The sequence below is a fragment of the Drosophila albomicans genome, chromosome 3 (assembly GCF_009650485.2).
Source record: "Drosophila albomicans strain 15112-1751.03 chromosome 3, ASM965048v2, whole genome shotgun sequence".
NCBI lineage: Eukaryota > Metazoa > Arthropoda > Insecta > Diptera > Drosophilidae > Drosophila > Drosophila albomicans.
Genome location: NC_047629.2, coordinates 41,364,318 through 41,389,392, shown reverse-complemented (window position 1 = coordinate 41,389,392; position 25,075 = coordinate 41,364,318). Strand labels below are relative to the sequence as shown.

Below are 25,075 nucleotides of genomic sequence, written 5' to 3'. Positions count from 1 at the left end.
TTCTCCATCAAATTCAAGTGCGGGGTGCTATGAACTCAGTCGAGAGACCGACATCGAATGCCATTGTCCTTGAGTTAGCTGCAAACGGCGCTAATTAAAACATTAAATGCGTAGCAAACAAGCGAATTGTAACTAAATTAAAATATAATTCAACACAAAAAACAAAAGCAAACAGTAATTCAACAATTGAAACTCAAACTTAAGCTAAAGTTAAAGCTGAAACTAGCCAGACTAAACTGGATTGTAGACGCGTTTAACTGTTTTAACAACAACTTTCGCACTTGTAACAAGTGCAGAATGCGGCAGTTGAGTTCGCTTGACTATGAGATATCCTAAACGAAAAACAGGGAAGGAAGGGGAAGCTTTACTTAAAAAACCACTTCTATATTTATTTCTAGATCGTGTTGGGAATGTACTTATTTGTTTAAATGAAAATGCTTAAGTAAGAGTAAAAGATTCCATTCCAAGCACTATATTATATATAATATTTAACATTGTAAAATAAACATATTTTAATAATTTTTTTTTATAAAAGTTAAGAACTGAAATCTTAAATCTGTTGGATCTAGCTATATAGTATTTTATACCCACTTAGCTCAGTTCTCAGTGTATTTCATCTTTCAAATTCGAACGTTTTTTATTATCCAATCCCAATGAAACTTTCCGAAATGTGCTAAAGTGCTAAACGACAGGCAAGTTTACGCCAATGGATCGTTTTATTTTTAAGTTTGGCAATCCTGCCTCCTTTTGTCGTTAGCTTGGTCTTCAAGACAAGCCCCTTAAAAGGTAAAATGGAGGCAGCTGTGCAGTCGTTTCATAATATATGCATTTTATAGGCGGACACCCTCTTACCCTTACATACCCGTTCCTGAGGCCATACACACATAAGTTACAGGGTATAATGAGAACATGTTTTTGAATAAAGCTTAAGCAGTCGCTTATTAATTCGCACAAATAACAGATATCACATTCCAGATACCACTAATTATGCAACCGTACCGAACCGTCGGAGACCTGTAAGAATCTCTCAATCTGTATCTCAAAAACACACATTTCAAAACCGGGGGCAAATGCAACCCAACAACAACAAAAATTCATAAATTTCACAAAAAAAAAAAAAGAAGAAAGGTATTCTGAGGGGATTTTATTGAGGCTGGGTTCAGGGCGTGAGTGCGTGTGACTCAGGACGATCAACTAAGGAGGGGAAAATCGGGGGAGGTTTATTCCCCGGTATTTGCTGTTATAATTGCATTGCTCGTATCAGCAAAATATGAATGGTCATTCTGACGTTTTAGAGCCGCAAAGTTTTTTTTTTGTCGTCTTTTATGCTAATTTTTTTTTGGCCATTTGGCGCAGTTCATTGTTGCGGCATGATTCACGTGCACACCGGCCTCTTCCGATCTGGGAGCGTCGTCGTTTGGTCAGCCTCGCAAAAAAAAAAAAAAAACCTAAAAATAATCTAAAGAAGATGCCAACAGCCAGCGACACTTGCGGGTGATGCGACTGCTCTGGCCGCAATGACCATTAGGATCGATGCGATCGAAAATGAATCGCAATGGATTCGGTGCGAAAAACCGGTTTGCCAGCTGTGCGAGAAAAGCTGAACAGCTGAACAGCTGAGCCAGCTGTGTGTGTTTTGAACTTTCGCTGCCGGCTGTGGCAGCAGCAGCAGCGGCATCGCCACCGACATCGACATCGACATCGGTAAATTTCTTGTTCTTAACGAAGCTCGATCGCTTGTCAACCTGACTGAGTGGCTTACTGGCTCAGCTCAGCTGAGCTGAGCTCGACTTCACTTGTCTCGGGGTTGATATAAAAACGGCATCCGGCGCGCGTGCTCAGTTCAGTTGAAGAACATAAACGGAAACGCGCGCGTGCGCCGTCAGCAGCTCTCGTGTTTGGCATATTTTTGTGTGAATCAAATAGTGTTCGGCCAAGTGAATTTCTTTTGCAAAAAGCTTCAACAAGCTGCACAACTCGACACAAGTGACATAGATACGGCAAGGTCGATATCAAAAAAGAAAAAAAAAACACTACTGTGACTACTGTGACTACAACTGCTACTACCACTAGAAACATGGAAGGTCAGGCCAAGCAAGCATACTTCGTCAATGAAGCATATAATCACGAAGAGCAGCCACATGGAGCGGGCGGAGGTGGTGCAGATACTGTTGCTACTGTTGCTACTGACAATTTGCCGCGTCGTCGCAGCGGTGGCAACACCAAGGAACTGCAACTGCATCTATCCAATAAAAAGGCACTTGATCAGCCAGATGCACACACAGCGCCAACCATCGATTTCGATGACATTCTGCCATTGATTGGGGAATTCGGACGTGCACAGAAGATACTATTTCTGCTCATGATACCGTTCTCGTTCTTTGTGGCCTTTGTGTACTTTTCGCAAATCTTTCTCACGCTCATACCCGAACAGCATTGGTGTCATGTCCCCGAACTGGATGCCCTAGATGTGGAAGCCAGGTGAGTTACTCAAACGAATTCTAACTAAACGAAATCTGAATGAATTCGTGATTCAACAAAGTCCTAACCCAGCGGGTTTTCCCGTCAAGGTGAAAATTTGGTAAAAAAAAAAAAAACAACGACAAAAATCTACGACAACTCCGCGATTCGCAAATTCACGTAACCGACTTGCGAATGTGACTTTGTCTGTCTGTCTCTATGTGTATGTGTGTGTGTGTGTGGGGGGCTTATTCAACGTAATGGCTTTATAAAAGTTGATATACGACGCGTTAATTACTACAGTAGTTAATATACCTGACTATAACATTCAAGCACAACACTTTCGGTTAGTTCGGAATGTCGTTTGCATCCCATTAGAAGCGAATGATCATAATTTGATGTGCATTTTATGCTGATTTTGTTTGCTTTTGTTTCTTTTTGTTTTTGTTTTTATAGTTATGATAATCTTTATGATGCTTTATGAATGGGCAGTAGCATTTTGACTCGCTAATCAATTTTAATTTACTATGGAAACCGTTAAGTGTTGAGGAAACATCATAATCTTTCTGAATAAAATTGTTATTATTATTATTATTATTATTATAATTATGATGATGAAGGGAATTATAATGTCTAGCACTAGTATCGACCTTGAATTTAGTTAAAGAACTTAGGAACGAACGAAGCCAAGAACTTGGTTAAAGTACAAAATCCATAGCGAAGGTTGCTATTCTATTATTATCTTTTCTAAAATTAGAATGTCTTCACAGAAAAAAATACAAAAACAATTGAAAGCAAATCAAGCGTTGATAATTTTAGCTCGTTATGAAGCTTTTATTTTTGCATTTGCCCAAAATGCTAAATCTGATTTGTTATTGAGGAAGACTTTTAAGTAGTTGAAACATGGAATTTTTTTGTTTTGCTTTCGAACTTTGGAATTCAAAGAAATGAAAGAGCTGTGATATTCAGTTTTATCAATAAGTTTATTTTCGGTTATGATGATATTATAAAACTTGTATTGTACAGTTAACTAATCCGACTTTATGTTAGCTGATTATTAAGTGGAAACTGTTTCAAAATGTTGCATAAAATTTTTGCCAAATACGTTAATTTAAGAATTGTTTTTCAAGCCAGAATCAATTAGATACAGATAAATATGATAGATATGATGTGATATTGAAAATCATTTTTGCAGTGATTGTTAGCAATTAAAAATTATTCGATAGTTAACCTTTAAATGCTGTAAAAGTTGTTCTAATTAAAAGCGTTCACATTACTTCCAAATATCTCAATGTAACTTCCCCCCACCCCTTTCACTGTAATTGTCAACTTTTCAGCCGGAAATCGCACACGGTGCGTATACTTGTTAAAGCCAAGCGATTCGCATGACTTTCACAAAGGCAAACACACAGTGATCGATTATTCCAACTTGCACTATTTTATGTTCGATTGACTTTGGTCGACAATTATTGAATTTATTGCCTTGAAATCGACCGGTTTTTGGGTTGCGTGCCCTAACTGGGCAGTTACCACAGTTTAAAACTTAAACTGAAACTGCAAAAAAAAAAAAATTTAATACTTTGAGTGATTTGAAATGCGATTTCTATGTATTCTATGCAAAGGCTGCCAATTCTTAGCCAAATTACACATAGCAAACGTGTTTGGTTTGAATTGAAACTAAATGAAAATGAAAACGAAAACGAATGAACGAAACAAAATTCGAGTGTTCTGACCAAAGTCATTAACTCGTCTAAGTGCTCAGAATGGCTTAGAATGCCGACTAACCTTGCGCCATGATTGGTTTTATTCATGTTTTTGCATTTTTTTTTTTCATTTTTTGTTTTTGTTAGTCAGACTTGGTCGGCTTAATAAGGCAAAGAACCTTACGAATCTTTTTCGAGAGCGCGCGAGAGAGAGAAGTGAGGAGTGAGGAGCTGTGTGGTTGGGTACTCAATGCGAAGGCAAATTCAAATACAGTGGCAGTGGCAGTGGCAGTTAGATAAGCAGCCAGTCGTCCAACGCCGACTCCAAGTGGGCAACAGCAAGGGGCGTCTAATTAGCAGCGCATGTTGCGACAGCAGCCACAGCAACAGCAACGCACAAGTGAAATAATCGTGGTAGCCACAGTAAATACCTACTAAATAACTGACTGACTGACTGACTAACTAACTAACTGGCTGACTAACTAATGTTGTGTGGCGACGCCAAACACGACTCAAAACTTACCGCATCCAAAAACTGAGAGAGCCAAAGAGAAATTGCAAGCTGCAATTCAAATGCTCTTCTATTTATTACATGAGCAACGAAAGAAAGTCTTATACTGTAAAGAGTTACACTTGATTCATTGGCAGTAAAAGTAAATTTAACTAGCATTTAGATCAATTAAAAATTATTTTGTGAAAGGTGCACACTTAAATATGAAAACATTTTGTGGGGAAATCTCTAAAAGATTGAGTAACTTGCTAAATACAAGTTCGCAAAGAAATGTTTTTTATTCCTGCAACCCAATCCAAATTAAAATCAATCATGATATTCTAACTGGCAAAACTAATTACACAAATAATCAAACTATCAGCAATCTTTATTGTTGATCAGTTAGACAAGTACACAAATTCCTAGTATTTAGACAATTTCGTTAATTAACTTTTAGCACTACAAATAAATTTAGTTTGAGGTACAACACGGGTGTATATTATTTACAGAAGATTATCAGGTGTCAATCGAACTAATCATTGCTGATGTCAAAAGTGTCAAGCAGCTCGATAGGCTTGACACAGATAAGTAGACGCAACTGAAAATAATATAATATAGATAATAAAACATATTATAAAATTAAAGAGTTAACTCGTTGGTATAATACTCATACTCATATCAGCTTCAGTTGGAGAAAATAAATCAAGAATAATATCTTCAATCAAATAATCAAGCTTAAAACTGGCAAAATTCAATTCAGAATACAATTCTTAAACTTAAATGAATTATCTTTAATTATAAAAACTAAGTGCAAAAATACTTCTTTATTGAAACACGTTTTTTTTATTAAATAATTCATATGTATGTTATTTAAAGACTTATTTAGCTTTCAAACTTTAATGACTTTACCTTTACTTTAGGGTAAATCCATTGATCAGAGCTTATTGTAGTGTTTAATGTTAAATCCGTCATAAAATTGGCAATTTAACCGAATGAAACTTGGCGCGTTTCCCGCATGACAGATCAATCGTTAGTTACTGACTGGGAGAGTGCGGAGTGTGCGGTGTGTGGTGTGCAGCCATCAATCTTGCATGGCTATATATAATTTAGACACATGAATACGAGTTGCGAGTGTGAATATTGTGCTTGCCACACGTAGACAATTGCAGACAGCGGATTTTGTCAAGATCATGAGATTATTATGCTGTCCCAGGTCTTTTTGGGGTTGTGGCTGTGACCCTCGATGTGTTAATGACTCTATAAGCTCAAAAATAAAAACAAAAATAATGAATAACATTGAAAACCACCAAACTAACAATTGTGGCACCTTTCTTAACTCCCATAGACTGGCACTCTCGATACCCATGGTGAAGGGAGAGTACAACAATTGCTACATGTACGATGTCAATTATACGGAAGTTCTCGCCCAGGGACGTATTATGGCTGATCCCAAATGGCCGCAAGTCAAATGCCGCAATGGTTGGTCATACAACTTCACCGAGATACCGTACTCCACGGTGGCCACGGAACAGAATTGGGTGTGCGATGATGCCGCATTACCCACGTATGCCCAATCCATATTCTTTTTGGGTGCCATTGTCGGTGGCTTACTCTTTGGCTGGGTGGCGGATCGATTTGGCCGCATTCCAGCGCTGATTAGCTGCAATATGATGGGTCTGGTGGCGGGCGTGGCAACGGCATTTGTTAACAACTTTTGGCAATTTGCCATCATGCGTTTCTTTGTGGGATTCGCGTTTGACAATTGCTTCACCATGATGTACATATTGGGTAAGTGAAACTCGTTGCACTTCACCTTGAATGCATAATCAACTCTCTCTCTCTCTCTCTCTCTCTCGTTCTTAGTGCTGGAGTATGTGGGACCCAAGTATCGCACCTTTGTTGCCAACATGTCCATTGCCATCTTCTTTACGGGCGCCGCTTGCATCTTGCCATGGATTGCCTACTACTTGGCCGATTGGAAACTGCTCACGATCGTTACCTCGGCACCGCTTTTGTTGGCCGTCTTGACGCCGTTTGTTGTGCCCGAGTCGGCACGTTGGCTGGTCTCCCAGGGCAAGGTGGATAAAGCCATTGGCATACTGAAGAAGTTGGAGAAACGCAATGGACGCCAAGTACCGCTGCAGACGTATCAGCACTTTGGCGACAGCTGCAAACGGATGCGAGATCAGGAACAGGCACAGAATGCCAGCTATTCGGTGTTGGATCTATTCAAGTCGCCGCGCTTGCGTCGCACCACCTTGCTGCTCATTGTCATCTGGATGGCCATATCTCTGGTCTTCGATGGCCATGTGCGTAACGTGGGCTCCCTGGGTCTGGACATCTTCTTCACGTTTACCGTGGCCAGTTTTACTGAGCTACCAGCTGATACGTTGCTTACAGTGACCCTCGATCGCTTCGGTCGTCGTTGGCTTGCCTGCGGCTCGATGGTTGCCAGCGGCATCTTTAGTCTGTTGGCCACTGTGGTGCCCGTTGGCGTTTACTCAGCGGCCCTGGCCATCATGGGTCGCTTCTTTGTGAACATCAGCTACAACATTGGTCTGCAGTATGCCGCCGAGATATTGCCCACTGTGGTGCGGGCTCAGGGTGTGGCCTTCATACATATTATGGGCTATGTGGCCAGCATTATAGCGCCATTTGTGGTCTATTTGGCCAACATATCGCCAGCGCTGCCATTGATTATTTTAGGACTCTTGGGCATTATTGGCGGACTGTTGGCCCTGCTGTTGCCGGAGACACTGCATCACGATCTGCCGCAGACGTTGAACGATGGCGAGGAGTTCGGACGTGGTCAGAGCATCTGGGATTTCCCCTGTCTAGCCAAGCAGTTAGACGAGGAGGACGACAAGTGCAACGCTGATGTCGAAGAAGTGCGTTCCCAGGCTTTTGTGCGTGGCACCCAAACGGGAGCCTCCCTCAATGCATCCACGCGCGGTGAACTGCGCTCGAGCATATTGCGCAGATCGATTCAATCTCGCAACTCCACCAAATTGTAGACACCTTGTATGTTTTAGCTGCGCTAGTAATTATAGTTTTTTGCATTTCAGTTAGTTCGATTTGTAGTGATTAAGTGCTTTGTCCAACCTTGTGATATTAATTCTAAGTAATTTCGTTGCCATTTTGGCCTAATAAACAAAAAAGTCTAACGATCAAATTTGGAGTTTTAATTAATTGAATTACACTGATTTGTATTTTATTTGTATGAAATATTTTTAGTTTAATACATTAGAATTGATTAAGAACATTACTAACTGACCTAACATAAATATTAAGTATACTCTAGACTTTTTTCTGAATAGTTTCACTTATTTTGCACTTAAATAGCAACATATGCTTCGCATAAATATATTTATATTAATTTCATATCGCATATAATGGCAAATAAATATATAAAATTTGCAAATATATTATATAATATGTATTTGCAATCGCCATATAGCGGACGAAACTTGCTAGCGCCATCTGTTGAACAACTCAAGTCGATTGTTAGTTGATAAGCGCTAGTCTGCCACGCATACGCCAGATGGCGTCATGTTTTCGCTGCTTAGCTTTGTGATCAATAATTATAATCGTAATAACAATTATTTGCAAAATAAACAATTTATCACGGGTTTTCTGTACAATCAGATTGAATTCATAATTCAAAATCCATATGCAAATTGGCTTTATAGAACTGTTATACTGTTACTTTCCACTCTACTATTATTTTTATTTTAATTTTGACGACATTGCTATGCAGTTAAACAGTAACTTTAACAAATAAACAATAAATGTTTAAAATTGACAATCAGAGAAATACAAATTTAAATTGGTTATTTTTATTGAAAGCCAAACATGTAGTCATCATAAATCTTCTGACGTCAAATAAATGCTCTTTAATTTTCAACTCACACGCGTCAAAATCACAAAATTCTGAGTGAAACTAAAGCACGACAAATAAAACTAATTATAAATAAAAAATTATATGCCCGCACAATGTCACTTCAAAATTGACCTTAACTGATAAAACCTTAACGAAAATAGTCTTATAATGTGATGAGTGCTGAGCTCAGGCGACAGTTTAAATCGCAATGGCATTGCGAGTCGTTCTGCTGCTCATTCTTGGGCTATCTCTAGGAAGAGGAGCCAACTTGTCGAGCGGCGCAAATATTAGTGAAGTGCTTCCAAGGCCCCAAGGCTCTGATCTTGAGTGTGCCTTATTGACTACTATTGTTGAGGATAGTCCTCTCCCTCTGGAGCTTATAATTCGAACTATAGCAGATTACAACTTAGAGAAGAATATTCGCCCAGTTTTGGAATTAGGAAACGCCGTTCGCACTTCGGAACTGAAGAATCGAATCTACGAGGAATTATGGAAATATTGGAAAATATGGCATGGAAAATTAGGATTTTATCATCCCAAAGATATTCTGGAATACTATGAAAACTTAAAGCAAAGCTTAGATATTACGCCAGATTATAAGAAGTTTGTTTATCAGAAGTTTATTGAAGATTGCGCTTCATATGTGTCTTTACGGCTTTATGCCAAAGAAAAGTACGATTTCGAAATGGAATGGATCACCGAAACGATCATCGAAACGATAGAATGTTTGCAACATAGTCCACAGAATTATACGACTGATGTATTCGAGGCGGTGTTCAACGAGGTGCTCGCTACAACATCTCCTCTGGTTTTGGCTGAACGTCTTGGGAAATTTGACAACTACGGTGCCACTTTGTCGCAATTGGTCTTGATTAACATTCAGCTGCTTAATCGCATCGAAATCAAGTCAAATTCGAGTGCGAAAGCAGCGGTGCTGGAAAATCTACGCCAGTTGGCGATCCATCCAGATTTTGCTGAGGAAGTGGAGTACTCCCTGCGTCTTAAATTATACGAATGTCTGCCGTCCGGTATTAGTTTGCTGTACACAGCGCAGAAGGTGTGTTTGCACAAGGCGAACAACAACAACGAATACCTTTATGAGTGTCAAGGTCCGACCAATATGTGCACCCGTGAACGAAACTACGAACGAGCATCCTTCGAAGTGCATCGCAAGCAAATTGATGCTACGAACAGGACACAGTTTGCTTTTCTGAGTACCCATTTTCTTAATCGCTGCTTAGCAATAACAACGGAACAAACGAAATTCACAACGAACGTGTATGGCCGAAACAAAATCAACTGGTTTAATGTTATACCAGTGCAGGAAGGCGTGGCACTCCAAGATGCTGCCACATCCGAGTCCTTGGTCTGTGGCGGCGATTCAAAACAATGGAAAAGAGGAAACCATTTTGCACACACGCTCGAGGCAAAATACATAGCTGCCTATCGTGAGGAATGCAGTTGGATCGTAGAGGATTGCAGTAATAAATATTAGAGAATAAATAAAAAATATTGATGCATTCATTTCAGTTCAGCAAAAGTTTTAGCTCTTGTCGAGTGTCAATATAAAAACTGTCAGCATTGTGATTGCATGTTTGAAATTTACTATAACTCTATATTTTTTATGAGATTAATCTTCCGATCTTCTTCTTCCGATGCTGTCAAATAAATTTTAAAGCCCCAGAAAAATATGACATTGAGTTTTTTTTTTTTTTTTCAATAAAAATTTAATTATATTTTTACGCAGAATGTTTATAATCAATTTAGGCTTCACCCATCAGCGTCACGTAAAAATTACGCTGATAACAGCAAACTTTGTCTTATAAAAATTTGCCTTATAATGTAAATGCTGAGGCCAAAACAGATTAACACGCATAAGAAAGCATAGTCGTGTGTGATCGACTTTAAGATACTATAGGCTAATTTATGAATATTGATACAGTACTACATTCAAAATATACAAATATAGAGTGCAAAATATAGCAAATTGACAGCCAAAGGAATTTAGATCTTTAATAAAATCTAGACGGACACACGGACATGGCTAGATCGTCTCGGCTATTGATGCTGATCAAGAATATATATAGTTTATAGAGTCGGAGATGCCTCCTTCTGCCTGTTACATATATTTTATGTAGGCACAACGTTATAATACGCTTCTACCCCACGGGTAGCAAGTATAACTATAGTTAACTGCGCTACATAGTCGAGTACTTGATTGCAATAAGCAATTTTGACAAAATAATATATTATATATACACTACAAAAATTGATTATTATTAATCAAACCCAAACACATGGTTATCATTAATCTTCTCACTTCGTCAAATAAATACTCTTTAATTTTCAACGCACACCCGGCCAAAAGCTAAAAATTCCAAGTGAAACTAAATCACAACAAATAAAACGAATTATGGAAATAATTAAATGGCATCTTGCCTCTACAATGTCACTTCAAAATTGACCTTAACTGATAAAACCGAAACGGAAATAGTCTTCTAATTTGATTAGTGCTGAGCTGAGCCGACAGTTTAAATCGCAATGGCATCGCGAGTCGTTCTGTTGCTGATTCTTGGGCTATCTCTAGGACGAGGAGACAACTTGTCAAGCGGGACAAACATCAGCAAAGTGCTTCCAAAGCTCAAAAACTCTGATCTGAAGAAGCTTGAATGTGCCTTATTGTCTACTACTCTTGATGACAGTCCTCTCAATCTGGACTCTATTACCAATGCTATATTAAATGACGATTTTGAGCAGAATATTGGCTTAATACTGGAATTAGGAAACGCCGTTCGAGTTCCGGAGCTGAAGCACGCCATCTACGAGATTCTTTGGAAGGACCGTCAGAGATATTATGCGCTCTATGAGCCCAGATATATTCTGGAACACTATGAGAAGCAGTCGAATAATCCGCCAGAGTATAAGGAATTTGTTTATCAGAAATTCATCGCTCATAGCACTTCATACGTCACTTCAGCACTCAACGTCAGCCGTGACTCAACCGATTCCTCGAAATTCGCCAAAAAACTACGATTTTTGTCACAATTGGCCACGATCAACATTCAGCTGCTTAATCGCACCGAGATCCAGTCAAATTCGAGTGCGCAAGCAGCGGTGCTGGAAAATCTTCAACAGTTGGCGATCCATCCAGATTTTGCTGAGGAAGTGGACTACTCCCTGCGTCTTAAATTATACGAATGTCTGCCGTCCGGTATTAGTTTGCTGTACACAGCGCAGAAGGTGTGTTTGCACAAGGCGAACAACAACAATGAATACCTTTATGAGTGTCAAGGTCCGACCAATATGTGCATCCGTGAACGAAACTACGAACGAGCTTCCTTCGAAGTGCAGCGCAAGCAAATTGATGCTAAGAACAGGACACAGTTTGCTTTTCTGAGTACCCATTTTGTTAATCACTCGCTGGCAATAGAACAAACGGAAGTCACCAGGAACTTGTACGGTCGAGACCAAATCGACTGGTGGCACGTGAAACAGGTGCAGGAGGGCGTGGCACTCCACGATGCTGCCACATCCGACTCCTTGATTTGTGGCGGCAATTCAACACTGTGGAATAGAGAAAACCATTTTGCATACACGCTCGAGGCAAAAGACTTCGATGCCCATCGTGAGGAGTGCACTTGGATCGTAGAGGATTGCAGCAATAAACAATAAAATTAATAAAAACAAAATATTAATATGTATATTCATTTCTGTTCAAGTAGAGTCAATACAAAAGCTATTTAAATCAGCATTGTGAATGAATGTGTCAAGTTTGTTATTACTTTATTCGTACACGAAATTAATATGTTCTTTATTTAATTTGAGACTTCTTTCGATGATGGCAAATAAATGTTAAAGCACCAGAGAAATATTATTTTTTTGTTTTTATAATAAATGTAAAGCTGAAAAATGAAAACAATGAAACCAAAGCACTGCTAATTCTATTTTTACTCAGAATGTTCATAATCAACTAGAGCGTCACCCAACCGGGTCACGTTAGAAATCATACTGATAATAACAAATTGTGATTCATAAAAATGTACTTTATAATGTGAATGCTTAGTCCAGAAAACAGATCAACACACAAAAGTAAGCACAGTCAATTTTAATAAAAGCAAAAAAATACAAAGCGGTATTACCGTTAAGAGATACTATATATGTAAATATATGGAAAAAGTACTTAAATATACAAAATTAATATACTGAAAATGTACAAAACTACACCAAACGCTTTATTTTATATATCTATAGACAACATATGCTCTCATTCAAATTATACTATAGAATGTACTTAAAATCTATACCTTAAGTTCTTAATACCTTGAGTTGTAATACCCATTTACCGCTAATACCCATATAAATAAATAAATAGCGGGAATTACAAATACGACATGATAACACTTGCATTCACGTCTTTGCTTCAAAGCTACATATATTATTCACATTTGTTTCTAACTTATTAAACATTTTTATCTCATAAAAACCATCGTCTTGTTGGAAAGAAAATGTTGTTTCTGTTTCATGTACATATGCTAATCTCACTCATGGAATTTGACCTACGGCATGTATTTTATTGTTGCGCAAATAAATGGGAAAATATATAAACAATTCACTAATTTAATTTCTGACAGAAGTGAGGCATATATTTGACCGGTATATAGTTGGTTACAGCAGTTGATGTTCATTTTGCAATATGGTATTTTCTTTATTGTTTAATTATAATTATCAACCTTATAAAATGTGACTGTGCTACATAGTCGAGGATTTAATTGTAATTAACCTTTTTTGCAAAATAAAAAACTTTTGTTTGTTCAATAGAGAACAGTAAACGAATTGTTTTCCTTCGATATGCAGAATAAATTATATACAAATATATAAGTATACAACTGGTTCTTGCCCCATAAAATTATTATCTTTAAGATAATTTATCCGATCGGAATCGCATTTCCAACGATCATTAGTATTATTAAGTTTGTTTCACTTTCTAAATTAAAATTGATCTGCATCTATCGTATTTACAATGTGTCAGATATTCATATCTATAGAATGTAATCTTTGCTGATAACATTGATAAACAATAATTCTGCTATACTTTATACTTTTCTTAGAAATTTTAATAAATCCTATTCAGCTCTAATTACTGTGATGTTTGCTAAGACGTCATTATATCAGTCAACCTAAGTCTTAATCAAACATATATAGAAGATAAGGGATTATCTCATTGCAACTATAACTAACGGAGTTTGACTTGTCTTTAATTTTTTCGCTCTGTGTAGATAATAATTGTACAATAGACTTATGGATTTGCATATAAGATTTGCACGCTGTACCCATTGAAATTCTCAAAGGGTATTATAAACAGAGGAATGTGGAGAGTCACAAAAACTATTTAAAAAACTCTTTGAAATAAAGTTGGTAAGAACTAGGGACATATTTCTTAAAATATTTTTCTCTCTACTCAGATATAGCATAGGGTATCGAAACTTCTCAACTAGATGCAAACATATTCATATATAATTTCGAATCTTCAGATTATTTTATTAAGCAAAGAATCCGTACGAGCTTAAGTTTATAACATAACATCATCATATGAAGCAACACCTGCTGGACCCAAGAATGCCAAGAACAAATCAGATAAAGTCATACATACGCCCCACAATCAACTATATAAGGCGAAACGATCGCTAAGCAAAATCAACAGTAAAGGTAAAAATGTCAATGGAAGTCGTTCTTCTGCTGCTTCTTGGACTGCTTCTTAGAGGCGGAGAAAGTTTGCCGGGCGGAGCAGATAACAGGAAATTCATCGCAAAGTTAAATGACTCCAATGTGGCGGATCCTCTAATTGATGAATGTACCTCAATGCCAACAGGTGGCAATCAACTCAACCTGAAGTCAGTTATACATGCCGTTGTTAACGATGATTGGGAACGGATCCAGTTTGTGCTGCAAATGGCGAACGAGGCATGCACCTTGGAACTGAGCCACGCCATCTACAAAACTTTGTGGCTAGAGTGGCAACAGGATAAAGAAATCTACGATCCCTTCAAGATACTCGATTTCTATGAGCAACTTAACAACGAGTCGAATGTGTCGACAGCCTTACTCGAAAATGTATATCAAACCTTCGTCGCACGTAGTGCTCAGTTAATATCGGCACCCTTCCACACCGATAGTCAAAGTGCCGAATTTCCACAGGTGACCAGGCAGCTTTCACATTTGAGACAAAGCCCACAGAGTTACGTTCGTGACATACTCGAGACTCTGTTTGACTCTGTGCTGACTTTGGAATCCCCACTGAGTGTGGCTCAACGTCTGGGCAATTTCAACGCAAGTATCACCCAATTGACTATGGCAAACTTGCAGCTACTGAATCGCATCGAAGTCGAATTCAATTCAAGTGCATATATAACCGTTCTGGAGAATCTTAACCAGTTGATGATCCAACTGATATTTAACTATGAAGTGGACAACTCTATGCGCATCGAAGTTTACAACCTGTTCAATACAAGCATCAGTTTGCTGTATAGAAGCGAGAAAGTGTGCTTCAGTAAAGCAAACAACGAGAACGAATACTTATTTGAGTGCTCTTCCGCGAACTTTATGTGCATCCATGATCGAGTCTATGTCAGAGCGGTCTTCAGGGTGCAACTGAAACTTAGTGACGCCAACAATGAAACACAATTTTCCTTCCAAAGCCCGTATTGGAGTAATCGCTATTTAGGCATAGACTCGACCATCAATGTACAGACAGAAACGACCAGGAATGTTGGCGGTCGGGTCTCCTCCAACTGGTGGCATGTGGCTATGGTAAAGGGTGGCGTGGCAATCTACGATGCTGCCACATCCAGTTCGGTGTTGTGTGCCGGCGATCCATCGCAATGGGCTGGAACAAATCGTTATGCATACACACGCCGTGCAGTAGATTTTGATGCGCATCGCGATGAATGCACCTGGAACATCGAGGATTGCAGCAATAAATAATTGAGAACACATACACGATCATTGTATGCATTGTATTTGAAATGAATTGAATTGAATCATAATACTTGCAGTACAATAGTTCTACAAAATATAATTCTTCTCCCGTTTGGATCTAAAATTTTACTGGTACGATGCATTATTAAATTTTCTCGCATTTATAAAATTATAGCAGTGAATAAAATTTTTTAAATTAAATCAAAATTTTTGAAATCAAGGTTTATGTATTTTAAATTATTTACTATTACGATCTTGTATGCATAAAAGTTAAATTCTGATCAAAATCAGTATGATTCAGTTCTTAAAAATAAAAATGAAAAAAACTTACCTAAAGTCTAGAACTCTCATTGATAGCATAGTAAGTATAGATAATACAAATTCTGCAAGCTGTAAGAATAAAAGCTTATGGATAATAAGCTTTAAAAATAAGAAATAATAATAAAAAAATAAAAATAAACTATAATATAAATAAGAAAAATTCTATAGCAAACAAAAATTTATTGTTCTTAAAACAATTGTAATACCCGGCTGAAATAGATCCGAAAGCTTTTAAATTAACAAATTTAAAAAAGTTCTCTTTTGTAGAATTTCATACTTGATTAAGAATAGCTTTTTGATTTAAGAACGAAAGTACTTAATTTTTTTCTGAGTGTAATGCCAGCTTAATTGGAGAGGGTCTTATCAATTTGCTTATTATTCTTGTAATATTCAGTGACCGCTGACCACCAACAGACATTTACCGCAATGCAAAACTATGTATCATATTTCACACAAAATTCAAAATATATATACTATCAGAGTGATAAGGCACTATTGCAATGAACTGAATGTGTTATATAAAAGAGGTGAACCCTAAGCTGAGGCAACAGTAAAAGCAACCATGTCATCGAAAGTGTCTCTTCTATTACTTCTCGGACTGTTTCTCAGAGGAGCAAACTCTTTATCCAGCGGCGAAGAGAATCGCAAATATATTGCACGCTTAAGTGACCAGGATCCACTGATTGATGAATGTATCTCAATGCCAAGAGCTGGCAATCAGCTTAATCTAGAGTCAGTTATACGTGCCATAATCAATGGCGAATGGGAGCGTGTCGAATTGGTGCAACGAATGGCGAATGAAGCATGTACTTTGGAATTGAAGCACGATATCTACAAGACTTTGTGGCTAGAGTGGCAGCAGGATAAACAGGTCTACGATCCCCCCAAGATACTCGATTTTTATAACCAACTCAATAATCAGTCGAATGTGCCGACAACATTACTGCAAAAGGTTTATCAGACTTTCGTCTCTCGCATCGCCCAACTGCTCTCGATGCCCTTTCACATCAACAGCCCAAATACCGAATTTCCATTGGTTACAAAGTTACTCTTACAACTGAGTCAAAGCCCACAAAGTTACACACGTGACATATTGGAGACTCTGTTTGATGCTGTGCTGACTTTGGAATCCCCACGTGGCTCAACGTCTGGACATCTTCAACGCTAGCATCACACAATTGACAATGGCAAACTTGCAATTGCTGAATCGCAGTGAGGTTCGCATCAATACGAGTGCTAGCACAATCTTAATGGACAATCTCCGTCAGTTGATCAATCGATTGAATTTTACACTTGAAGAGGATTACTCATTATTGGTTAAGGTGTACCGACAGCTTCCGTCTGAAATTGGTTTGCTCTTCATCGCCCAGAAAGTGTGCTTGCGCAAGGCGAACAACGACAACGAATACCTTTATGAGTGCTCAGGTCCCTTGAATATGTGCACCAAAACGCGAAACCAAGAATATGCGTCTTTCGTGGTTAAACGCCAACACAATGATGCCAACAATAGGACACAGTTTGCCTTCCAGAATCCATATTGGGATGATCGGTATTTAGAACTCTGGACCGACGGAAACGTGTACAGCTCGAGCAATATCTACTGGTTGCATGTGATGCCTGTGCAAGACGGCGTGGCAATCTACGATGCTGCCACATCGACTTCGATGATCTGTGGCGGCGACCCAGCGCATTGGTCGGGAAATCTACATTATGCATACGTTCTCCGTGCAGAGGATTTTGATGCCCATCGAGACGAATGCACTTGGATCATCGAAGACTGCAGCTATTAATAATCTATATATAACCACAATTTCTGTGTAATTGATTCAGTGACTCCCCGAGAACTACATTCTGCTAACAAATATGTATCTTCAATACAACAATCACATAAAGCAAATCAAATAAAGTTGGCTAGTTAACTAACCATTTTAGCCAAATATTCAAGAAATTCTAATCCGGTGTCGAATATTGGACCTGTGATAGGCAGAAAATACCAATGAAATTCTTTACTTGAATTATAAAGAGTCCTTCAAGCAGCACCTGGAACACATCTCAAAATAGGAGTCGATAGACTTGTATTTTATCTTGAAAGCCAAGTTTACTTTATTGGAGAAGTACCTACATATTTATGATATTCATTCAAAAATGATAAAAATTCAAATTCATTTCTTGGTTTTGAAACCATTCTTTAACGATCAAATTGAAAGTTTTGTATTTCCGATAATCGATTAAAAAAAATAATTTGCAAGCGCCATCTATTGAAAGCACCTGCAAATTTCTGCAAAAAAGTGTTTATCACGCATACACCAGAGGACGCCACATTGTTTGCTTTTGAAATTGGGTTCAATTTTTATAGTGCACTGCACATCGTAATCAAAATGATTACATTACAAACAATTAAATTGTTTTTATTTGCTGTGCATTGATATTGCCAATGCAAATATCCGATTCAACTAAGAATAATAAAAAAAGTGGCCTTTATAAAGCGAACGCTGAACTGAATCCACAGTTAATGCAACGATGGCAACGCATTTAAAAGTTCTGCTACTGCTGCCGCTACTTGGAATGAGTCTGCGAGTTGGCGACACCGTTGCTGTCGGCACAAGCAACAGCAAACTCCTCGCCATCCTGAATGCCACGGCTCCGGCATTGGATGTGCTGCTGCACATCGATGTGCTCTCCGGAGATTCGGCGCCATTAACAACCGCAGTCAGTCCACTTAGCCTGGAGTCCATCATACGTGCCGAGGTCAATGGCGACTGGGAGCGTGGTCGCCTAGTGTTGCAGCTGGCCAATGAGGCACGCACCTTGGAGCTAAAGCATGCCATCTACGAGGCATTGTGGCTGGAATTGCAGCAGACGAAACAAATCTACGATCCCCTCAAGATACTCGATTTCTACGAACAACTCGAACATCAGACGAACGTACCGCCCGCCTTGCTTCAAAAGGTCTATGTGAGCTTCGTCTCCCGCAGCGCTCAGTTGCTGTCGGCACCCTTTCACACCAGCAGTCGCAGTGCAAATTTCCCGTTGGTCACCACACTGCTGCAGCGTCTGACACTGAGTACCTTGGACTACATACGTGACATACTCGAAGCGTTATTCGATGCTGTCCTCGCTTTGGAATCCACACTGAGTGTGGTGCAGCGGCTGGGCAACTACAGTGCCAGCTTGACTCAATTGACAGTGGCCAATTTGCAGCTGCTGAAGCGCAACGAACTGCAATTGGATTCGAGTGCACAAACAGCTTTACAGCTAAATCTACGCCAGTTGCTGGAGCAGCCCAACTTTGGCCAAGAAGTGGAGCGCTCGCTGCGAATCGAAGTCTATGCCCAGCTGCCGCCGGATGAGCGTGTCCTCTACACTGCCCAGAAGGTGTGTCTGCGCAATGTGACCAACGAGAATGCATATATCTACGAGTGTCCGCAGACCTATTTGATCTGCACTAATCCACGAGATCCCAAGAAGGCAGCTTACTATGTGCAGCGTGGCCATGGTGGCGCCAATAATAGCTTGCAGTTTGCCTTCTACAGCGCTTATTGGCGCAATCGATATATTCTCATGGAGTCCAATAACCAAACCACCGGCAATACGAATGCCAATGCCATCAAGAAGAACGTTTATAGCAGTGAATCTATCTACTGGTGGCATGTGCTACAGGTTCAAGGCGGTGTGGCACTCTACGATGCCGCCACATCGGGTTCGGTGCTTTGTGGCGGCAATTCTGCGCATTGGGATGGCGAGGAGCGTCATGTTTATACGCGTCACGCTCTCGAATTTGAAGCTAATCGCAGGGAGTGCACCTGGAGTCTAGAGGATTGCAGCGATGTAGCCTAAATATACATTTATAGTGGCGACCAAAATTGAGTGGATGTTCACGACTCTGACTTTCGTCACACATAAAATCATAATCACACAAGCAAACCCAAAATTGTCTTTTGTTTTATTTTTATTATTTATTCTTTATAAATTCTAGCCAAAAAATGATTTTAGAGAATTCGAAGAGTTCTAAAGTAAAAATGAAAAACAGCTGCATAAACTCAATTTTGCAAGATCCACAAAGTATTAAAAACTAAAGTTATATTAAAAGATTGTCCAAACCCCTTTATTTTAAATAAATTGGCCAAAGTTTTATATTGGATTGAGATCGGGTCTTTGTGCCGACCACTGTATCAATTTAAAATGGTCCTTTCGGATCCACTCCTTCACAATTTTTACTGTATAGTCTGCTTCCAATCCACATCGTTTGAAAAAAAGTTCGTTTTTAAAGTAAATTCTATACATTTCTCAATAAAATATCTCGATAGTGAAGATTAGTGTGAATTTATGTTACATTATATGAACAACTAAATAATCACTTTACTGAACACATATTTAAATGGGAGCATAAATGTTACATGAATAATTTACTTCATAACGTCGCTCACAATATTTAATTTTGTTGTGATTTTCTGCTAGGAGATCACTATTTAAATTGAACTAAATCATTGCAATTTTGTTTAAAATCCGATATTAATCTCAAACTTATGCCAAAAAATTTGAAACAAACTTGATCTGCGTGCAAACATAACAAATGCTGTCGAAAAAAAATTATAGCTCTATCTCTTATAGTCTCTGAGATCTAGGTGTTCATACGGACGGACGGACAGACGGACAGACACACAGACGGACAGACGGACATGGCTAGATCGTCTCGGCTGTTGACGCTGATCAAGAATATATATACTTTATAGGGTCGGAGATGCCTCCTTCTACCTGTTACATACATTTCCTGTCGGCACAAAGTTATAATACCCTTCTACCCTATGGGTAGCGGGTATAAAAATACAGTCGAGTTCGCTCGACTGTAAGATATTCGCTATCCGTTCTGAGTAAGATCCAAACAATCTGTTATTATTCTTCAAATATACCTAAAAACACAAAAATATACCAAAAGGTATATTTGGTAGTTTTATATAATAAATATATACATACAGATACTTTATGGGATCAGAGATGTCTCCTTTTGTCTGTTACTTACATTTCCTGTATCCAAAAAAGTTTTAGAGGTATAGGAATAAACAAAAAAAATTACAAATTCTTATCACAATATTATATTGGCAAATATAATAAACTAAATATATGGGCTGTATATATTTTCAGTTTCTGAAAAATCACGTGTTACGCGAGAGTTGAATAAAATATATGTTATATGTACTTAATTTATATCTATTTAAACTGAACGACATAAAAAATTAAAAATGGTTTATAACAAAAATCAATATTTAGGAAAATTATTAAATTTTCAATCCTGTGAATTCCTGTCAAAAAATAGGATCCATATATAATACAAAAAAAATCCTCTCATCCTGAATCCGAATTTAAAAGTTTATGCAATTTTAACAACTATTAAATTGGTTGAACAAACAAATCACAATCACAATACCGAACAACTATAACTGAAAAGCAAAATCCCACTAAATGCATGGAAAACATTGTATTACCCACAATTTTGTAGTGAATATTATTCCATTTAATTTTTATATTTTCGCATGTATTCCTTTCTTTATTTACTGTATACTTTGTTGCAGATAAGAAATGTATGTATTACAAATATTTTGCAAGCTCAGATTCGTTCTGCTGAGCGTTGATAGTAGAGTCCGATTATCAGGAAAATATATATACATACATATATACATTTTTTTATGATGTACATAAGAATGAGCTATATAAGGAGAGCTCTAAGTTGCAACGGCAGTAAAAGCTATAATGTCTTTAATAGTCACTCTACTGTTGCTTATTGGATTGTCGTCAAGAGGGGGAGACACTTTGTCGATCGGAGGAGGGAGTAGCACTCTGCTTGCCCGACAAGGAGACTCCGGTCCACCGCAGATCGAAATTCCCTCAGACTCCCCAACTAACAGTTCCCTACGCGTGAGTTCGATTATACGTGCCATATTCAATGGTGAATGGGAGCGTGTTGAATTTGTGCTGCAGTTGGCGAATGAGACATGGGAATTGGAAACGCAACACGTTATCTACGAGTCGCTGTGGCAGGAACTGCAGTACACGAAACAGATCTATGATCCCTTCAAGATACTGGCTTTCTATGACCAGCTTGAGCATCAGCCGAATGTGCCGTCTGTTTTGCTGCTCAGGGTCTATCAGTCGTTCATCTCATGTAATGGTCGCAAATAACAAAATTGGGCGTAAAATCTCTTTCTTTTTGAGATTTTAAATTTGCCGCGCAAAGTTAGCGAAGACACAAACCATGGCACGATAAAGGGACAATACACCTCTGCAAATTAAATTTCTTCTCCGTGGTGAATTGTCTAGCGAAAGATCGTAGGAGAAGGAGACGAGCTTTGTCACTTTGGCAACGACAGCTCTCATTCTTTTCTTATTGGACTACGATCAGAGACGGATGCATTCTTGGTTGATGGTGTTTTTAATAAAACAAATATAAAACACATGCATCACCAGAATATAAAAGACAAACATAATCTGTCATTATCATCAGCATCCATCGATGCTTCTTTGCTTTGAGCAAAGAAAAGAATCCAGCTCGTTACGCTTGCTACGCAAAGGTAATTATTTCTAGGAAATAATGAAATTTTACATTGGTCCTAACTTCGTATTTTTTCTCATATGTAGATTGTGAAAATTCGTCTAAGCCGTCATTATTTTCTATTAAATAATACGGATAGACAAAATTCTACACCTATAGTGGATTTGAATTCCACAATTCCGGCGCATGTTAGTCAGCGGAGGCCGACTATTTCGTGCCGGAAGCCTTTTTAAATTTCTGGTCTGCCGCCTGCAGAACCAAAAAGCAACAACAGTGAAGTGCAGTGCATCTCTGGGCAGATCACTCTTGCACCACTGTGCCGAGCCGCGCAAGGCTCTTGTACCAGAATCGTCACTTCTCTCGTTTGCCGCTTCTATCGTTCGCCGTCTCCACTCAGCAGCAGCAGCATCAGCAGCAGTGCAGTGCCAGTGCCAGTGCTAGTGAAGATGTGTAGTGCAAGTTTGTGAATAATAGTATGACAAAAATAAGTTTGTTAAAATTAAAAGGTCATACAATAGTTGTACACAGAGGCAATAAGAAAAGGGGTAAAAGCCCAAATAAAAAGCAAAAAGATTTGCATTTGCCGTCAATTAATATATTGACAACAACAATTTAGTTGCCATACATATAAAATAATAAGTAACGAAAAAGATAACGAAAAGTAAACAGAAATATCAATTGTAATTTGGCACTTATTTTTTTTTGCGCTATTTTTTTTTGGTTTGCTTTGCTTTGTTTACCATTATTGCCCTAGGCCTTAAAGGGTATATCCAACGTGAAACACAATAATTCAAAAAAATATATATAAATAAATAAATAATGCAAATATAATCTCGTACATAATAACAAGCCACCATAAAACCCTGTGCAAAACAATAATAATTATGACAATGTGTGTGTATGTGAACAACCAAACAAAAGTATATACCTTTTAAGGTATATAAACAATCATTATTATCATCATCATTAAAATCATTATCATCATCAACATCATCATCACCAACAGCAACAACATCATGAAGGCCTTCGTCGTGGAGTTCTGTCGGGTAAGTTTTAAGTCCGAGTGTCCGAAATAAAAATACATAAAAGAAGTTTTATAACATAAATATTCGTACATATGTAATTACATACATACATACATACATATGTTGGTGCCTGTTCGGCCACGCAGCAGCTGCCCACAGTTTTGCTTGCATTGTATTTTTTCATACTTCTTCGCAGTTGCGAAAGCTTCAAACAGCATATGAGCTGTCGGCTGATACCCTAACTTTTGGGTCAGGCCTATACCTTTTTAGTACTGATTTGCTTCCGCCTATATTGTTACTCTTATTATTGTTTGTTGGTACAGCACAGTGGTTTGAACATGATTTACAAATAAATTAATAAAAAGTCAATATTAATTTTGGATAAATAAAATATAAAAAGTAAATATAAATAAAATAATAACAATTAAAAATAAAATAATAAAACTTATAAATAAAATAAATAAAAATTAAATAATAAATATGATTCAATAATAAATACAATAAAATAAATATTAAACATGAGTAAAAATATTAAACCAAAAATAAAAATAAATTCAATACAATTTTTTTTTGTTTAAATATGATTAAAATATTGCAAAATAATTAAATTAAAAAAAAAAAAAAATAAATCAATAAATAAAAATTATAAAAGTGGTTGAGATATTAAAAAATCAATAAATAAAAATAAATATCAAAAATAATTAAAAAAAAAAATGTTTCACAATACAATAAAAATAAAATAAATATTAAAAATACACAAAATAACGATTTGAGAAGAAAATAAAGATTTTAAAGTAAAAATAGTAAATTTAATAGAAAAACCTCATGTTTGCTAAAGCGCGCATCCAAAAATAGTTGCCAAAATTTGTTTGTTTATGAATTATTGATTGTTTATTAAATATTATTAGTTTTTACATCGTCTTTTTTTTTAGTTATTATTGTAAATGAGTAGTAGCCGTTGCTAATAAAAAAATGAATATTGTATCGAATTAAAAATAACTGCCCTATAAACCAATTATGAAAATAATTATACCGCCATAATTCTAATTAAATTTGAAAAAATGGTTTTGTTTTTGGTTATAAATAAATACTGATGTTAACTTTGAGTCATTGGACTTTAATAATGAAATTCTAGATTTTGTTCTGATTTCCGGAGACATGGGAGCATAAAATAAAGGGGGAGTTGTAATAGTTTTGGGGTCATAAAAACGTTTCATCTTATGACCATGGTTGGGTGGGTATAGACCAGGGTGTGGCCGTTAACATCTTATAAGACCACCCCTGCTTTTCTTAAATTTTGTCCGAATTTCAACAGTGTGCCTGCATTTGTTTTATTGTTTATTAGATATTGGCAGTATTCAGATCGAGTCGTATTGTAGATTCGAGTCGGATTAGATTATTGACAAGAGGATCGACTCATGTGTTTTGTTTTTTTTAGAATCAGGAGGGACTCTATAATAATAAAGTTTTCGTGGCTTCGTGTAAAGCATAGCAAAAACCCCACCCCACAATCCCGAAAGAGCTAAGGGTTCAATGGGTCCCGCTCCGCTATATGCTTGCACGCGAGATGGTTGTGAATGATATTTGCAACCGTCTTCTCACATCCGGGGCTGACTATTCTTAGGAATTTTTTTTGGCGCCCAATCGTGGGGGTAGCAACGCCGTCATAAATGG

The 25,075-nt window shown here is 37.7% G+C and overlaps 7 protein-coding genes and 1 long non-coding RNA gene across 9 annotated transcripts; all 8 read left to right on the top strand.

Moving 5' to 3' along the window:
- Window positions 1-1,836: 1,836 nt before the first annotated feature.
- LOC117570158 (organic cation transporter protein) lies at window positions 1,837-7,816 on the top strand. 2 transcript variants are annotated; one of them, XM_052003714.1, is made up of 4 exons: window positions 1,837-2,005; window positions 2,074-2,481; window positions 5,999-6,441; window positions 6,517-7,816. In XM_052003714.1, the coding sequence occupies exons 2-4, from the start codon at window positions 2,078-2,080 to the stop codon at window positions 7,665-7,667; spliced, it is 1,998 nt and encodes a 665-aa protein (XP_051859674.1). In that variant the 5' UTR covers window positions 1,837-2,005; window positions 2,074-2,077; the 3' UTR covers window positions 7,668-7,816. The 2 variants fall into 2 exon arrangements, with proteins under 2 accessions (XP_051859674.1, XP_034107515.1); XM_034251624.2 differs by having other exon boundaries at window positions 1,837-2,481.
- Window positions 7,817-9,218: 1,402 nt separating this feature from the next.
- On the top strand, window positions 9,219-10,028 carry LOC127565406 (uncharacterized). Its single transcript, XM_052003582.1, has one exon. The coding sequence runs from the start codon at window positions 9,219-9,221 to the stop codon at window positions 10,026-10,028; it is 810 nt and encodes a 269-aa protein (XP_051859542.1).
- Window positions 10,029-11,074: 1,046 nt separating this feature from the next.
- LOC127565405 (uncharacterized) lies at window positions 11,075-12,205 on the top strand. The gene has a single exon (XM_052003581.1). The coding sequence runs from the start codon at window positions 11,075-11,077 to the stop codon at window positions 12,203-12,205; it is 1,131 nt and encodes a 376-aa protein (XP_051859541.1).
- Window positions 12,206-14,245: 2,040 nt separating this feature from the next.
- Window positions 14,246-15,514, top strand: LOC117572370 (uncharacterized). Its single transcript, XM_034255137.1, has one exon. The coding sequence runs from the start codon at window positions 14,246-14,248 to the stop codon at window positions 15,512-15,514; it is 1,269 nt and encodes a 422-aa protein (XP_034111028.1).
- An 877-nt stretch (window positions 15,515-16,391) lies between these two features.
- Window positions 16,392-16,997, top strand: LOC117572371 (uncharacterized). Its single transcript, XM_034255138.1, has one exon. The coding sequence runs from the start codon at window positions 16,392-16,394 to the stop codon at window positions 16,995-16,997; it is 606 nt and encodes a 201-aa protein (XP_034111029.1).
- Window positions 16,998-17,013: 16 nt separating this feature from the next.
- On the top strand, window positions 17,014-17,619 carry LOC117572377 (uncharacterized). Its single transcript, XM_034255145.1, has one exon. The coding sequence runs from the start codon at window positions 17,014-17,016 to the stop codon at window positions 17,617-17,619; it is 606 nt and encodes a 201-aa protein (XP_034111036.1).
- Window positions 17,620-18,353: 734 nt separating this feature from the next.
- LOC117567679 (uncharacterized) lies at window positions 18,354-19,931 on the top strand. Its single transcript, XM_034247801.2, has one exon. It carries the CDS (start codon window positions 18,395-18,397, stop codon window positions 19,664-19,666), a length of 1,272 nt encoding a protein of 423 aa, XP_034103692.1. The 5' UTR covers window positions 18,354-18,394; the 3' UTR covers window positions 19,667-19,931.
- A 2,059-nt stretch (window positions 19,932-21,990) lies between these two features.
- Window positions 21,991-24,115, top strand: LOC127565436 (uncharacterized). The gene is made up of 2 exons (XR_007954728.1): window positions 21,991-22,395; window positions 22,463-24,115. It is a non-coding gene; the product is annotated as an uncharacterized LOC127565436 (long non-coding RNA).
- Window positions 24,116-25,075: the final 960 nt, after the last annotated feature.

Excerpts from the sequence above, each read along its gene's own strand:
- LOC117570158 (XM_052003714.1), top strand. The coding sequence starts at position 2,078 with ATGGAAGGTCAGGCCAAGCAAGCATACTTCGTCAATGAAGCATATAAT. Across the intron at positions 2,482-5,998 it reads GCCCTAGATGTGGAAGCCAG|ACTGGCACTCTCGATACCCA; the intron begins GTGAGTTACTCA and ends TAACTCCCATAG. Across the intron at positions 6,442-6,516 it reads CACCATGATGTACATATTGG|TGCTGGAGTATGTGGGACCC; the intron begins GTAAGTGAAACT and ends TCTCGTTCTTAG.
- LOC127565406 (XM_052003582.1), top strand. The coding sequence starts at position 9,219 with ATGGAATGGATCACCGAAACGATCATCGAAACGATAGAATGTTTGCAA.
- LOC127565405 (XM_052003581.1), top strand. The coding sequence starts at position 11,075 with ATGGCATCGCGAGTCGTTCTGTTGCTGATTCTTGGGCTATCTCTAGGA.
- LOC117572370 (XM_034255137.1), top strand. The coding sequence starts at position 14,246 with ATGTCAATGGAAGTCGTTCTTCTGCTGCTTCTTGGACTGCTTCTTAGA.
- LOC117572371 (XM_034255138.1), top strand. The coding sequence starts at position 16,392 with ATGTCATCGAAAGTGTCTCTTCTATTACTTCTCGGACTGTTTCTCAGA.
- LOC117572377 (XM_034255145.1), top strand. The coding sequence starts at position 17,014 with ATGGCAAACTTGCAATTGCTGAATCGCAGTGAGGTTCGCATCAATACG.
- LOC117567679 (XM_034247801.2), top strand. The coding sequence starts at position 18,395 with ATGAGTCTGCGAGTTGGCGACACCGTTGCTGTCGGCACAAGCAACAGC.